Genomic DNA, 15,673 nt, shown 5'->3' on the forward strand with positions numbered 1-15,673 from the left:
GTTCCTTGCTGCCGTGCCATGGTTTGCCCTTTCTTGGGTACCCTTTCACAAAGGTGCCACCACCTTCGGTGGCTGGCTCTGCTGCGGCCTCCCTGGGCCCTCTGTGGAACCAGCCAGAACCAATTGTGTCCACCACAAAGTGTCCCCAACCTGTTCTCACAGAGGCCACCCCAGCACCTCCCCTACTGCCAACACTGGGACACGGCCACCCAAAATAAATGCGAAGCCATTCAGTGGACTTTGGGTATTTCTGGAGAATATTTTTCCTGGGAAGATGACACATTTGTGTCACCAGTGTGGTGTGGCATGGCAGCGGTAGTTTTGTGTTAGGCTGTGGAGAAACTCAGTTCTCAGGTACGTTAGCATGAGAAAGATAAATATTTGCATATGAATAAATGCAATTTTTACCTGATGGTGCTATGTGTAAGGCTTTTTGTAGCTGAAATCTTCAAAGGGATATCCTGTTTCCATTGAATTTCAGTGAGATTTGGTCCTTTTAACACCCTCAGGCTCCTTCTTTTGGTCTAGTTAAATTACTGTGAAGCTAAGCCTTTACTTAGACACGGCTGGTGACAAAGTCATAGAAAATACTTTTCAACTTTTTTTTTGGCTTAAGTTCTTAACTGCTAAACTTCTATTTTTAAGATAAGAAATTTAAGTTGACAGGAGAAAAGCCCTATTTATAAGTAGTTTTGTAGGTGGTAAATGAAGATGTCGTGCGGCCTGTAAACTTGAGGGTGGAAGGTGTACAAGAAACCTTTTCTCTGTGTTACTGTCTCCTGAGCGAATACTAGAGGGCATCTGTGTTCTGCTGCAAATGAATCGGTACATCTTAGAGAATATGGTTTAAACTGTATTTACTCAGATGAACCAGGCAGAGACGTTGTCTTGATTTTTGCCACTCCTGTGCTATATACTCCTTAAGCGTAGCAGCAACACCGGAGAAGTGATCCGGGGTTACCTGCATGGCTCCTCCCATTTTTGAGGACTCCAAAACCTTCTGTTTTGTTGTCGACACTTGCTTGTTTCTAAAACTACTTTTGTTTTTGAAACAGTACTTTTATTATTTGTTTTATTTGCCCTTACACCAGCTATGTTTAGCATTGTGCTATAAAGCGTTAGGATTTTTAAAAAGTTGGAGCGCAGCCTAATTTTATTTTATTTTTGTAACCTAGATTCAGGAATATTGACTTGGACTTCAAAGCACCATCTTCAGAATACTTCTATTTCTTTATTTTTCTAACTTTTCTATTTTGTATTTGCAGGCCTTCCCAGGTTCCTCAGTCAGCCAGAGTCGTCATCTGTCTATAAAGGAAACAGTGCAATCCTGAACTGTGAAGTCAATGTTGACCTCGCACCATTTGTGAGGTGGGAGCAGGATCGTCAGCCGGTCTTTCTGGATGATCGCGTATTTAAATTACCGAGTGGAGCGCTAATTGTTAGCAATGCTACTGATATGGATGGAGGACTCTATCGCTGCATCATTGAAAGTGGTGGGACCCCCAAATACAGTGACGAGGCAGAGCTCAAGATTATTCCAGGTATTAATCTGTTTTTCTTTAAAAAAATTAATAATAAAAAAATTAGTCGAGGGATGGGGAAAAAAACCCTAACAAGAACGCTTACAAAGGGGAACACATGAGAATCTGCTCTGTTGCATTTTTGTACTTGAAGTGGAACTAAGTGTAATGGGTGTTGTGGAAGCTGGTGGTTGGGTTGGTTTTGTTTTGTCTATCTAGGTTAAAATGAGCACAGGCACTTAAGCCAAAGGATTTTGGCCCTTGGGAAGCCTAACCTGTATCTTGCAGCTGGGAAACAGAAAAGCAAAATGAGTTACCGTTGTCAGAGCTCTTTGAAGTGCTTGGAGATAGGCCGGAGACATGCACATGCCTTTTTTGCCCTATTTAATGGTTTAGCTTTTAAGGGCTTTTTGAGAAAGACTTCTTTTAAAACGTCACTAGTAATACACTTCTATCCTGACATGTTACAAAGAGGGAATTGACTGTTTCTTTGAGTTATAAACATTTGGGGATTGCTAAGTTTCTCAGGCTCAAATCCTATGTTTAAAATACTCTTGAAGTTTCCAAAAGAAATCGGTGCTTAGTCCCTTGCTTTTGGGATGCTTAAGCTGGGGCTCTTCTAATTGTCCCAACATTTAGGACGTTCTGATTCTTTAAACATTGGAGCCTTTTGCGCAGTCTCCAGACCCCAAAAAAGGGGCTGACAATTTATGTTGAAAGGATTAGCTATGCCTATTGTGCTGAAACGTTTACATTTTTTATAAGAACAAAAGTCCATCCCTGTTTCTACATTTAGTGTGTTCTGTTTGGATGACAATATTGCACAGAGCTGTGTGTCACCAGATGCTCTAATACAGAGTTTTGAAAATGGACCAAGAATAAGGCAGGAACGTGAATCGTACTTTCCCAAACTAGGGAAATACGGGCTGTGTTTTGTATGGGTTTTCTTAATTATTTCCAGAACTTCATGCTGTCTCTACTGAATTAGTATTCGTGGTGGGATTCTGATTCAATTTTTACTGCTTGAACTGCCAGAGAGGGTTGCTAAACTTCCATCCTGGGAGGTTTTCAGGCGAGATCATGGTTGGCCTGACCTGGTGTTGGCAGCAGGTGGACTTCACGCAGGTGGTTGCACTGGCCATCTTCAGAGGTCCCTTGCAATTAATACTTCTGTTCCTCAGGACTATGTCATTTTTCTATTTAAAATGCTAAAATGTACTTTAAAATACCCAAATTTTACAATTGCAACTTTCCCTCTTTTAAGATAGAGGTATTTGCTAGGCTTTAGAAACTTACCAGCCTTAAAGCAGGAAGTTGTTTCATTGAGTTCTTTATCATCTCTGAAAAGAAAGGTTCAACTTTTCTTCAACTAAGGATATAGTTTTTGAAGACGACCACTTTTGGAAAAGACAAATTATTTTAGTGTTTTGCCTCCATGTTTCTACAGCCCCTCAAATGAATTCTTGAGACTTTTTCTGATTGTTGGCAATTAAGGACTTTCCCAATAAACTCCCATAGTGTGTTGATCTTTCAAATTCTTTGGCTCCAGATGTAGTTTACTCGCTTTTGTAATGTTTTCCTGAAGGTGATTAAATATAACTCTATCAGGGAATACCAATAATGCCGTTTCCTTGCTCGGTCATGAGTCTGAAAGCATTGCTAGTTTTGTGAAATCCCTCCCAGCAGTTTGTTGTGTGTTGTAGTGGTTGTGTTTGGTTTTGTGTTGGGTTTTTTTTTTTTTTTTTTTTTTTAAGTGGGATTAAACTGTTGCACAGAAAGCTCTCTTAATCTTGAGTGGCCCCGTAATTGATTGTTTGGTCTGAGACGTATTTGAAAGAAGGATTTGAATTAATCTGTTCTTCATTCGTTTTATTCCATCTTTAAATTGTTATCTGATGCGTGCCTGACAGCGACCCCACTGCTTTGCTTCTAAACCTTTGAAATACACCCAATGCACACTTGCATCACACAGATTTGCGTCCATAGTGTCCTACTTTTCTGATGGTGAGCTTCCTTAGAGCGGCTAGGCTGCCTTTCATCTCCCATCGAGCAGCAGGATACCTTTCCGAGCTCTGCTACTTAATAACAGGTGCTTTCAAATATAGGAAAAAAAAATATTAATTTTTGAATCCAGTTTCCACTGACCTGAGAACTGAACTCCTTTTGGGGAGCTTGGAGCATTAATGAGTTCTGTCTCCAGTGAATCATGCCGACCCCTCTCCCTTGTGCCATGATGGTGTGCTGGCAATCTGTTATACCCATTTTCTGCGGCTTGGCTTGCTCCATATGCCCCTCTGGGTCACTGTCACTGTGTTACTCGCATGTTCACACATGGGCTTATTTCTGGAGCGAGCAGACTAGTTCCCCCGGACATGGAACGTGGGCAGCACCGCTGTGCTAGTTTCTGTGTGGGCCCGAGACAGATGGTGTGATCCAGGATCGCTCAAAGTTTGGCTGCCTCTGCCTGGGACAGTCCTGAAACATGAATTCCGTCGGGCCCGGTTCTCTCCAATACCCTGGTCACCTCGTCAGGTTATACCTGGGGGCACGTGCACGCCCTTAGCCTAGTGCTGTAAATGCCCGGTTGTTATTTTTAACGCTTTGAACTGAAGAACACCGAACCCAACAATTTCCAGAAGCTCCTGTGAGTAATCGCATTGGTCCCAGGTGAGACGGGGGCCGCACACTGCGCGTGGTGGGCACAGAGTGGGCTTCCCTCCCAAAAGTGGCATAGGTACGGAATAGCTTGCCTCCGTTTAGGGGACCAAAAAAATAGCGTGCCCGATTCTGGAGCTTGCTTCTCATCAAACTTGTAAGTGCACATTTAAGATGAGAGGAAACGGCCTCAAGTTGCTCCAGGAGAGGTTTAGATTAGATATTAGGAAAAATTTCTTCACCGAAAGGGTTGTCAAGTATTGGAACAGGCTGCCCAGGGACATGGTGGAGTCACCATCCCGGGAGGTATTTAAAAGATGGATAGATGTGGTGCTGAGGGACACAGTTTAGTGGTGAGGTTGGCAGTGTTAGGTTAATGGTTGGACTGGATCTTAAAGGTTGGAGTCAATGATCTTAAAAGTCCATTCCAACTAAAACGTTTCTATGATTTTGTCTGAGTATTGAGAATACAGCAATTAATGCAGCATAAACACTGGGGGCTCTGTGCGGTTGGCAGAAAGAGTTATGGTAACTTAACACAGTAGAAATGCTGTACCTGGTATGTAGGGGCTCCTTTATTCTATTTATGGTGCGAGGTACATGCTGAAGTTACTGCAGAGACTAAGGGTACAAACTGCATCTTCTGTCCAGGTGATACTGGGGCCCTGTGATGAATTGGTTACAGTTCTAGTTAAAATTGATCTTAAAACCTTTTTCTTAATGTTACATTTTGAGGAGTCATGGATATTTTTAGTAAAGTAGAAAAATAGCCTTTTGTTCTGAATATTTATTTGTGGTAGTTTAGTTCAGAGTAGATTTCTGGGCAGCCTTTATGGGTGGGTATGTTTTCAGTTCTTGCAGTCAAAATGGCCTTTTCCTGTAATAAAAAACTGAGTAAATAGACACTTTGCTTGTGCTTTTTATTAAAGGGGGGAGGAAAAAAAAAAGAAACAAACCCCTCTCCAGTCCAATTCAAAGCAAAACCAAAACTAATTCAGAGGATTCACCATTTCCTTAAGGATGGAAGGCCATGGTGGATTTTTGTTTTAGTAGAAATCTTGTGTTACTTCAGCATGCAAATTATCTAGTTATTTTATTTTGCTTAGGGTTGACTCTACTGCAGTGATTTCATTTTCTCAGGCAGCTACCTGATGAAGTCAGGTGATTGCCAGAGGTTGGCTGGACAAGGTGAAACCTATACCTTTCTGCACTAAATCTCCATGAGCTGGTGGAATTTCCAGTTTCAGGGCTGTCGCTTTTAGCTGAGCCTGTTTCCCAGAGAGTCTGAGGAGTCAGAATCTCAGCAGTGGCAAATCACTCTGGAGGAACTGGTAAAGAGCTGCTCGCATGGGAGGCTGGGGGCGTCTCTTACAGAAAACCGTGTATGTAGCGAAGATGACGATTCAATCCTGTGAAGATGCAGGAAAGAAATTACATGTTTCATTTGTTCTTTTTAATACAATCATCTGGTAACAACTTTGTCATTTACAAAATATTTCCAGATCCAGAGATGCCACAGAAGTTGGTGTTCGTGAGGCAGCCCTCTTCGCTCACTAAGGTTGCTGGGCAAAGCGCTGTTTTTCCGTGTGTTGCCTTGGGATTTCCAACTCCATATATCAGGTGGACAAGAAATGAAGAAGAGCTTATCACAGAAGGGTGAGTAACGGCTAACATATATTTAGGTAACGGTAGGAATGCAGTGAAAGTTCCGATTTGAGATGAGAGCACAATTTGCCTTCTGCTTAATTTGAAACCAGGAGAACCGAAGGTGGTTTTCAACTGCCGGAGGGCTTCTAGACTGAGTGTTATGACAAGTAAGGTAGTTCATGAGACTCGTGGAACAATCTCATAGTACTCTTTTTGCAGACACCTGAAACCAAGAAATCTTATTTGAAGCAGAAAGGTTATTAAGAATATATTACTTTTAGATTGCCGCTGGAGTGAAAGAAGCAATTAAGGGAATAAGGACGCTGCAGAAAAGCTAAGACTTCTTCATGTTGGCGGATTACGTGCGCGAAGCACTGCACTCACATTAGTCTTCCTGCTATGAAAATGTCCAGTATGCATCTAAATGTTCCATAGGAATTTAAGAATAAGTGTTTAAAGCAGAATTTCATAATTTCTCATAAAAACAGAATATTAAAATGTTAGACATGATAAAAAAAAACAACTGTGGGCTTTCAGGAATGCATAAAGTGAAAACTACTCTATTATACATTGTCATTGCTGGTGTATTCATTCAAAATAATATGGTATAGAAAATAGGGATAAAAAAGCAGATCAAATCTTATCAAGAAAAGCTATCTTTTTGTCCATCTAATGAACACGCGTACTAGAAGGAAATTACAAACAGTTACTTGAATGTTCTCAGCATCCCTCAAAGTCGATGGTGAGATTAATGTAGAAACAAGTTAATCGTGAAACAACGAGGAGTCAAGGTAAATGGTGGCATGGCTGATAGAGAAAGCAGCTAAAGGAATATACCAGTCTTTCTACAGTACTGATGATAGTGATATATATCTCTTTTTTGTGTCGACTCTGAAATTAAAAATCCAGGGGGTTGTAATTTGAACTGTCTTTATCTGGAAAATGCTTCTGTGGGTAGTGACTAACAGTTCTAATACCACTGAGAAATTGCGTTGATGGCACATGATTTGGATTCGTTTTTTGTAAGTATAAGAAATCATTCACGTACAAAGGATGGTACAGACTCATTAGAATTGCACAATCAAATGTGATGAAATGTCAGAATAAATGTGCCTGATAAGATCTTAATTTGTTTTTCTTGTATGTGAAATGATGTCACGTCATATCTTTATATACTTCTGCTGCCCCCCCTCCCCCCCAGGTTATGTCACATTCAGTGCACAAGGAGGTTAAGACTCACTTACTAAAGATCTCTCCTTTTTATTTTCCTCTCATTTCTTGATATAGAGCCCAAATTTTCAAATCTGCTCTGAATATGGTGCTGTTAATTCCCTTATGAGCTTTTCTATGTGGGTTGTCACGATAACTTTTGAGGGCTTCACAAATATTTTTTTCTTTTCAAAATTGAGTCAGAATTCTTGGAGAGCTGAGGTATGACATTAGTAAATATATTTGATCTTTATACGTGCACAGTTTGAACTGCGTAAGATCTGATATTTCAGGATATTTAGCATTAGTTTTCAGCGTTATGTCCCTTTGTTACAAGAATGGCTTCCGGTTGACTTTTGGTGTGTCTGGGAGCTGTAGGAGTAAGTTTCCTTCATTGTTCGTTAAAGTGATTGTCCTGTGCCAAAACTCAAGTCTGCTACTCATGACTATGGCGTAACAGAGAACCGATTCAGACAGCAGACAACAAAAAGTTCTTAAACCCCATTTATCTCTACATCTGTCGTGTTATTCTTTTCAATAGAATAATTGGAAAATCTCTAGAACTAAAAATTAAGATTCTTTGTTGGAGTCAAGCCTGCGGTTAGACTGCTGCAAAATAGGTACCTTACCTTGTTATGCATGTTCTGTTAATTTAATTACAAATTAAATCACATTTAATTTGTATTAAAATCCCCTTTTATATAAAAGTAAGATGTTTCTCATTAGCATGGCTTTTCTTTATCCCAACAAAAAACTCCTTTTCATCTGGACAGGTTTTAATGTACCTTCAGCCTGGGGAAAGCTCTTAAGTTTTTTGTCTATATACTCACGCTACAGACTTTAACATATACTTATAGGTATGTATACGCACATGTGTAGACATATATATTGATACATGTCTGTCTGTATGTATGGGGTTAGGAAACAAAACGGGGACAGCATGGGCAGGTGTGTCCCTAATTTTACCCCTTATTTTTACTTTTGTCTTTTCAACTGTAGCAATTAATCTAATACAAAATTAAATGTTTTCTTTTCAAGCTGTATTGCTACAGGTAATATGTATAGGAGCCTCTGTTTATAGGAAGAAAATAGATTATTTTTAAGGATTGGGTGTGCTGGGGTTTGGGAATTAAATATTTGTTTTAAGATGTGAAAAAAGGGAAGGTGTTTAATTTTAATGGAGTATTTCTTGAAGACTGCAATAAGATTTATGTTAATGGATAAATATGAGCAAACTTTAACGATGGCAGTCTTGGCTCTTGTTCAAACAAGCAGCCTGTAATGCAATATATTGCGAGATTAGTTTGCTGTGATAAAATATTTTCCAAACTAATTTGAGTGAGAGAGAAGGAAGCTTTGAGTGTTGAGTGAGAAATTGGGGAAGTTAATGCAATGCTAAAAGTTTCCATTGTAGTAAAACTGTTACAGCTTCAAGGAATCCTGTCAGAACTGATTAACTTAAAGATTTCAAAGGAAATGTAAGTGATAGTTAGACTGCTGACTTTTTGGTTCTTCATAAAGAAGTCCATCAAAGACTATGAAATACCTGGATCCCACCAGGCCTTGAGGAAGTCACAGTCCTCGGAAGCTGAAGAGCAGGAGCCTGTTTGGAGAAAGGGTCTCGGTGTGCTCGCACCGTGGGTACGCCTGGCTCCAGGCATCGCTGCCGGGCTCCGCTGCTCCCTGCAGGCCTTTCTTCCCGGAGGCACAATTTCAGAGAGGAAAAAAATCACAAAGGTGAAACTTGGACCTGCTAACCTGGCACTGGGATAAACATTTGACTTAGGATTTAAGCTTTTCATTTATTGGCTTACTAGTCAAGTTAATAATCTTCATGATGCCTAATAATTTTCTCCAAGCTACGTTTTTTGCAAAGAAAGGCAAAGGCTAAACCCTGTTCTAGGCTGAGATTTATGGTGCCAGCACTTGTCTCTCCAAACTAGAGCTTCAGCATATGAAGCAAGCCCCTAGACTCGGATGTGTTCCTGGGTGTATAATGTTGTGATATAGGGTGTCCTGCTCGTAGGATTGGCGCTACGGCCGCACACCCACCCCGTCATACACGGGCTTCAGCAATGCCAATGTGCATTCTGCTTTTCCAGCTGGATTTCCTCCAAAAACTCAGAATGAGTAATGTCTCTGCCAGGAATGTAGAGAATACTGAGAGAAATGGCAGTGGGGAAAGCCACTGAAGTATAAAGCTGTTTGAATAAATCTTATGTCCTGTACAGAAAACCATCTAAAGTAAAATCTCCCGTATTGTCAGTGTTACCTGATGTAAAAGGCCGTATGGAAACGTTATATACAGGTTGAATAGTTTCTTTGATTTTGCAAAACTTGAGCCTTTCATACTTTTTAATGTCTGGCTAAGGATCCTACTGCGTGAGGGTCTGTTTGTTAGCAAGTGCAGGAGTGATTTTGCGCTTTTGATGATTCTGAAGTTGAAAAGTGAAGTTTCAGGTGAGGTGGCTGCCAAGATGGATTTCCAGAGCTTGGGAAACAGGCGCAGAGTTTCAAATGTTCGGAAGATGATGTTCTGCTTTGAAACCTTCCCAGTGTGTGGATCAGTATGTGTTTGGAGAGCATATATGGCGTATCTTGATTTATATTTGGACGCTTATGTGGAAGAAATTACAAATGCATGTACCACAAATTCTTTAAAAAGCTACAGTAAATGAGATGGTTAATCTGAAAAGAAACAATTAAATGGACCCTGAACAATAATGTTATATTTCAATAAGGCTATTAAAGTACAGCTAACTCTGGTGTTATTGGCCTGTTCAATTTAGCAAAATTTTGTCATTGAAACATGCCTGCAGAAAACTATAAGGTGGCTGTATGGTTAGTCATTTTCTGAAGCGAGGAGATCACAAAGCTGAGATTGCCTCTGCGGCTTTAACTTTATGCTGTTGCTTTATGCATTCAGATGAAGTCTTTAATTGTATGATCATGTGCAAATTATTAATGCAGGTTTTTTCCTTCATACTTCACGTGAATGTGCGATATTTTTAATTATTACATATCATTGTTTGCCAGGCACTCCAAGTGATTTGTATTAACTGAATTGTACTTGCCCAGCTCAGTAAAGGTTAAAGATAGCAAAGTAATTACAGAGGTTTTTCTGGTAGTAGATTCCACAAAATAATCTAATTTACTGTCTAATTTTATCTGCTGTACTTTACCAAGACTGCAAATAGATTATAAGATGTTTTGGGAATAGCAATTTAAAAGAAGGGAAAAAAGAACGCCAAAACCTCAGGGTATAACTGGCTGTTTGAATACAGTAAATTAATAAAGGCTCACTATATTTTGTGATAATGAACATTAAAAAAAAGTGTGTGAGTTAGGTATCCAAGGTAGCTCAAGTAATTGTATATTATGAGTGTGTAACTGAGGGCTGTACGGAATGCATATAAAAGGCTTGAATTTGATTTTGCTGTTCCTTGACATTTGAATGATCAATCTTTGCTGTTTTTAATGACACTTTAAATTATGTTATCACTTTTGTATTAAGCTGATTCTTTGTCTCCAGTGTCTGCAATCTGATTGCTTCACTCTTTTGTGGAAATGCTTCGTTGTCCTTACAAAATTAAGATGTTTTACTTTATTAGAGAAGCGGTTTTGCTTTAAGCCCAGCATTCTTTCACAGCTAATGCATACAGAAGGAATCACCGAGGAGTCAGACAGATTCATTGTTTTCTTCCCTGTTTTCAACAGCACAGAACTTATATTGGATCAACATATTGGTAAACTCTGAACTCAACTCCGGATTTTCTTGAGGAAAATAATCATAGAGAATAAAAAGCATAGCGTGCAATTAAGGTGGCTGAAAGCTGTCTAACCTTGTTTCTTGACATAAAGGAGAACTCGTGTAAATGCTGCCGTGTTGCAAGGAGTTTGTGAGATCCTATACCACGAACTTGTGTTGCCTAATGCGACAACCTCTAGTAATTTTTTATAGTTTTAGTAACAATTTCATTGCTGGTTATTAACTGCAGGTCTCCTGCCTCGCCACACTTGTTACTTTGCTTTTCCAGAGGCTTGCTATGGGAAAATAAGCATTGTAAGGCACGTGTTCCTTTTAGACGGATAACTATGGAAATTGGTAGATAGTAAAAAAAAAAAAAAAAAAAAAAGGCACTATATGTCATCAAAGTTACATTCTGTCTGTATAGCCTTTTGTCATTCCTTTGCAATTTTCTTAGTCTCAGCTTCTCGCGTCCAGTCGGTTCTGCCAGCCCAGCCGGCCCTCCTGGTTCCTGTCCTGACTGCCACCGAGAGATCTGGCACATTTACCAATAGTCTCCATTTCTTCCTGCATTCATCTTTGCCTTCAGCAGATTATGTGCCACTCAGATCAATTTAATACGCCACGAAGGCTAGAACAAATAGCCAAAGAAGCTATTTTACGTAATAGAAGGAGATACAAAACTGCATATGCGGATATGTGGAGGTCCAGACTCGCCTTACTCATTTGTTTTTCTTTAGTCGTGGTTTTAGTGCAGCCTTAACCTGTCTAACATGCCATTCTCACAAAGAAGTTCAGTGACGTTGTGTTTCTGTTCACCTTGACAACGTCTGGAAAGTTCCTTCTGCATTTGTGGACTGTTGATGTCCAGACGCAGACAAAGAGGTTCGAGAAGAGCATTGTTTTCTTAGATTTTTTTTAAAATGGTCTTAAACTTTCTTAGATGGTCAGATTTGCCTTGGAGGTGGTGTAGTCCGAGACTTCTAGGGTCAGTTTCTTTGTTCTAACCACAACACGCTTGTGCGATTTAAATCTAACGAATTTACCTGAATAGAATACAGCTAAATAGAATGCAAGACAGTGGCAAGCGATACAGTTTTGGCAGCTCCTATTCACATCTCCTTTGTACAGAGTTTTCTTGCTTGCGATAGGAGATGGATCATCTTTCGCTATCTGTGATTACCTGTAAAGCTCCTATTTTTTTTCTACAGAACAATTTTTCATCTGATCCACGATAGGAGGCTTCTGCCTTTTTTTGGCTGCAATGACAATAAAATACTATCAAAACAATTCAAGATGTATCTTATCTCTTTACTTTCTGTCCTTGAATTGCTGTTGAGCAGTTCAAAAAAAGGTTTAATGACAAAATTCTTTCCTCTGCTGCTGCTTTCCTCTTAGCTAGAACCTGTTTGCAGTGCTGTTCGCGTACTTCACTACTATTTCTTCAGGCGTTCCTCCTAATACGTTTTTACAAACTTATTTCTATCTTCACTCAAATTTCCTACACTTCTTAAAAAACAAACGTTTTGTAGCCCTCCTGTTACTAGGTCAGGAAAGCAGGATCCCTTTCCTTATGGTATACCTGGATAGGACATCTCCTTGAGTGTTTTTAAGACTGATTTCTTCCACTTAATTCCAATAATGATTGTTTGTTCAGTTTTTAAATGTACAGAATCAGAAATTTGATCAACAGTTATAGTACTGTCATAAATGGATATTACTGTGGTGATTAGTTAGGTGAGTCAGAAGTCTTTGTGTCCTAACAGTCTACCTTTCCAAGCAGGTAAGAGCTTTGGTTCTACTAATGTAATTCCAGTAAAATTTCAAATGTAGGAAGCAATTAGGTTGATTTTTTTTTTTTTTTTTTTTCTACGTTGGCCACTCTATAGAGACTGAAAAAGTTAATTGTTGCAATGTGCCCTTCAGTTAATATTTTGAAAGAATTCAGTCCATTCCTGCCCGCTGAGCCATTGCTTGATAATGCCCGAAAGGAAGCCATCAGGTAGACTGTCATTTTTTTTTTTTTTTTCCAGCTGCAAATAAGAGTGGTTCTGGATCGGCATCCAGCCATGACTTGTCTTGGCTTGGGGTTTTTGGTAATGTTACTGGCTTTTTATTGTTTGTGCTTGGAGTGATGGTGAATCTTGGAAAACCCTCATACAAATTTGTACCACATAAAGGGCAATGGTGGTTGCGAGGGGAGAAGAGAGCTGAGGGCGCTACAAGTAGCAGAAAACGATACATTTAGCTGCTACATTTAGCCTAAAAAGCAGATAGTTTATAAGGGCTGAATTATAATCCCTCTCCCCACCCTTTACAAGTCAGAGGGAGGAAATTCTAAACAGAAACTGCCAACTTGATGAAATTGTCTTTTGAATTTTGTTTACCCTGTGTCTTATTCTGAAATGGCTGTCGTCTTAAAAAAAAATAATTCAATTACGTTATACAATATACGTTGGTGTTCCTTATGTTGTACAGGCCTAAGTCTGGCATGTTATAGTTCACTTAACTTTTCAAGCAAGAAGTCATTCCAGCTGTATCTGCAAAGCGTGCTGGTTTTGTTTTTATGATGTGGTTGTGTTATTTCACTTAATTCTTAAGTTTTAGTTCCTGTTACGTAAATTCCTTGAATCACATTTAATTAAGAAGAACTGAAGTTGAAAGTTCAAAAGGATGAGCTACTCTTAAGGAATCGATATAGTTGCACTTAATTTTAAAAGTGGGGCCAAAGTGTAGGATTTGACCATCAAGTTAAAAATCCCTCTCTAACGTGGCTCCTTGTAAATGGCACCCGGGAATATTACGTGTCAGCACTTCTTCGGTTCATGTAGCCGTGTCAGGCAGAGGACGTGCGTGTGCTTCTCTGGTAACACTTTATTTAAATCATTTTGTCCATCAAATCAGCCATATATCCTGTTTTGCACAGCTCTGAAAGATTTCTCCTGCTTGCGGGAGGCAGCCTGGAGCTCAGTGATGTTATGGAAGAGGATGCTGGGACATACACCTGCATAGCGGATAACGGAAATGAGACGATTGAAGCTCAAGCAGAACTTACAGTTCAAGGTAGGTCCAACATTTAATTCTCAGAGAAAGCAGATCTCCAGATGACTTCATAAGTCTTACTGTGGGATCAGTTAAAGACCCTGTTGGGATTTTTTGTCCCATTTAAAAAAAGAAAAGCAAAATTAAAAAAAATCCAATCAAAAAACCCACAAAACCAAAAACTTCATCCTCCCTAATTCTGTTATATTGTATAATGCGTTACTCTGACTTATCACTCAAACTGCTCGTAATTTCATAAATATTCAAATGACGAATTAGTTTATATAATGCATCTGAAGCATGGTTGAAAGCTGCTGCATATGCTCATGTAATATTAAATGTGGTCAATGCCACATACTTTTCTCAAGGACTACAAAGGTCATAGTGTGGCTAATCACACCTGAAAATGGACCTATAGCACTATTACTCAGGTCTTCCCTGAAAAGGACGTATATAAAGTATTTTTTTGTAATCCTTAAATATACTGTTGTTTTTGAGGAGCTTGACAGAAGATAAAAGCTGAGCTACTTAACAATACACTGATTTATTGTGTGTGTAACTGTCTTGTTTACTCTTGAAAGCTATTTTTACTAGAAACAGCACTGAAATGTCGATAACATTTAAAAACATCTTACGTAACCTGTGCAAATGAAGTAGACTTGCTAAGGAGCGGGGAAGAAAAAAAGGTGGAAGTTCGGCTTCGTCACCTTTCTTACATTTCATCAGGAAACCTGTTGTCTTTATTAATTGGCTCTTAATATTGGCTTAAAATTCTTCAGCTAGAATTTACTGGCGTGTAAGAGTGGTTCATATATGCAGTATCCTTGTAAGAGCTTAACTGACTTGTTTTACAATGGATCGTGGTGTCTTAAAAGTATGTCTGAAGGGGTGAATTTAATGACTGAACAACCATTAAGGAAGACTTATCTATAGATGAAACCTTTATGACAAAATAAGTATTGTTTTACATTGTGGGATAACTGTTGTTATACCATGAGATGTTACGTAAAGGCACGTCAGCAGAGTTCTCGCTTCTCTATCAACACAACATATGGAAGTTTTACAGATTTCACTACTCCACGCATATATGCTTAAGGTGATGCGTTTTACACGTCTTCGCCTTAGTTCTGAAGTTCCAGTTAAATTTCTGGTATAGAAGAGCTGGAGAAACTCAGTTGGGGTTAAAAAAAAAAAAAAAAATTACGAAAGGACAAGAGTTTCTTTAAAGAAAGTTGGTCGCTGAGGTGCTCAGTATTGAAGAGCTGAAGTCTTCCTCTTTAGGAACGTGGAGTGCAGAGGAAGGTTTGTGTTGGCACCCACAGCATTTCCGCGTTGTGTCACAGCTATATTTAACCACATCTAATAAACCGAACATTAAGCAAGGTGCAGAATGTGTTTCTGACCATATTGGGGGGGTAGGTCAGGTAATCTCCAGAGAGTACACTCTCAGTGCTCACTGTGTACTCTTACCTGTAACTTAAGCTCCGCCGTGGGTTTTACCCCCCCGCTGGCCTTGGGACGGGCTTTCCGAGCAGATCCTTTGTTTTCCAAAGGTGACTGGTACGGAAGCGTTTTAGCTAGCTCTGCCCTCCGTTAAAAGCTGGGGAAGATCTGAAAAGTCCGTTCTCCATGAGGCCTGTTCAAATGCAATATAGCTCTACTTTGACTCGAAGCGTTCTGAAAGCCGACAAATTCTGGTCGTGCAGAAAAAAAGCCTGCATTTTTCTCACCTTGTTTCTTGGGCCAAAAGTATTAAGATAGGTGCTCTGTGTTTTTAAATTCTTACATCCTTGATGCTTCATATCACTTTGTGATGGTTTTATGCAGCTCACTGTGTGCTGTGTTTAATTCC

At 39.5% G+C, this 15,673-nt stretch overlaps 1 protein-coding gene across 1 annotated transcript in view; it reads left to right on the forward strand.

The window, feature by feature from the left end:
* The window catches only part of NEO1 (neogenin 1), a gene marked incomplete at its 5' end in the record, with an annotated part of 208,406 nt that overhangs the window by 84,679 nt on the left and 108,054 nt on the right, over nucleotides 1–15,673 (forward strand). The window contains 3 exons of the mRNA XM_082488803.1: nucleotides 1,266–1,541; nucleotides 5,678–5,831; nucleotides 13,706–13,842. Of these exons, the coding sequence (XP_082344929.1) occupies nucleotides 1,266–1,541; nucleotides 5,678–5,831; nucleotides 13,706–13,842 (567 nt within the window). The remainder of the gene's footprint in view (nucleotides 1–1,265; nucleotides 1,542–5,677; nucleotides 5,832–13,705; nucleotides 13,843–15,673) is intronic.

The sequence above is a fragment of the Vanellus vanellus genome (assembly GCF_965231255.1).
Source record: "Vanellus vanellus genome assembly, chromosome: 11".
NCBI lineage: Eukaryota > Metazoa > Chordata > Aves > Charadriiformes > Charadriidae > Vanellus > Vanellus vanellus.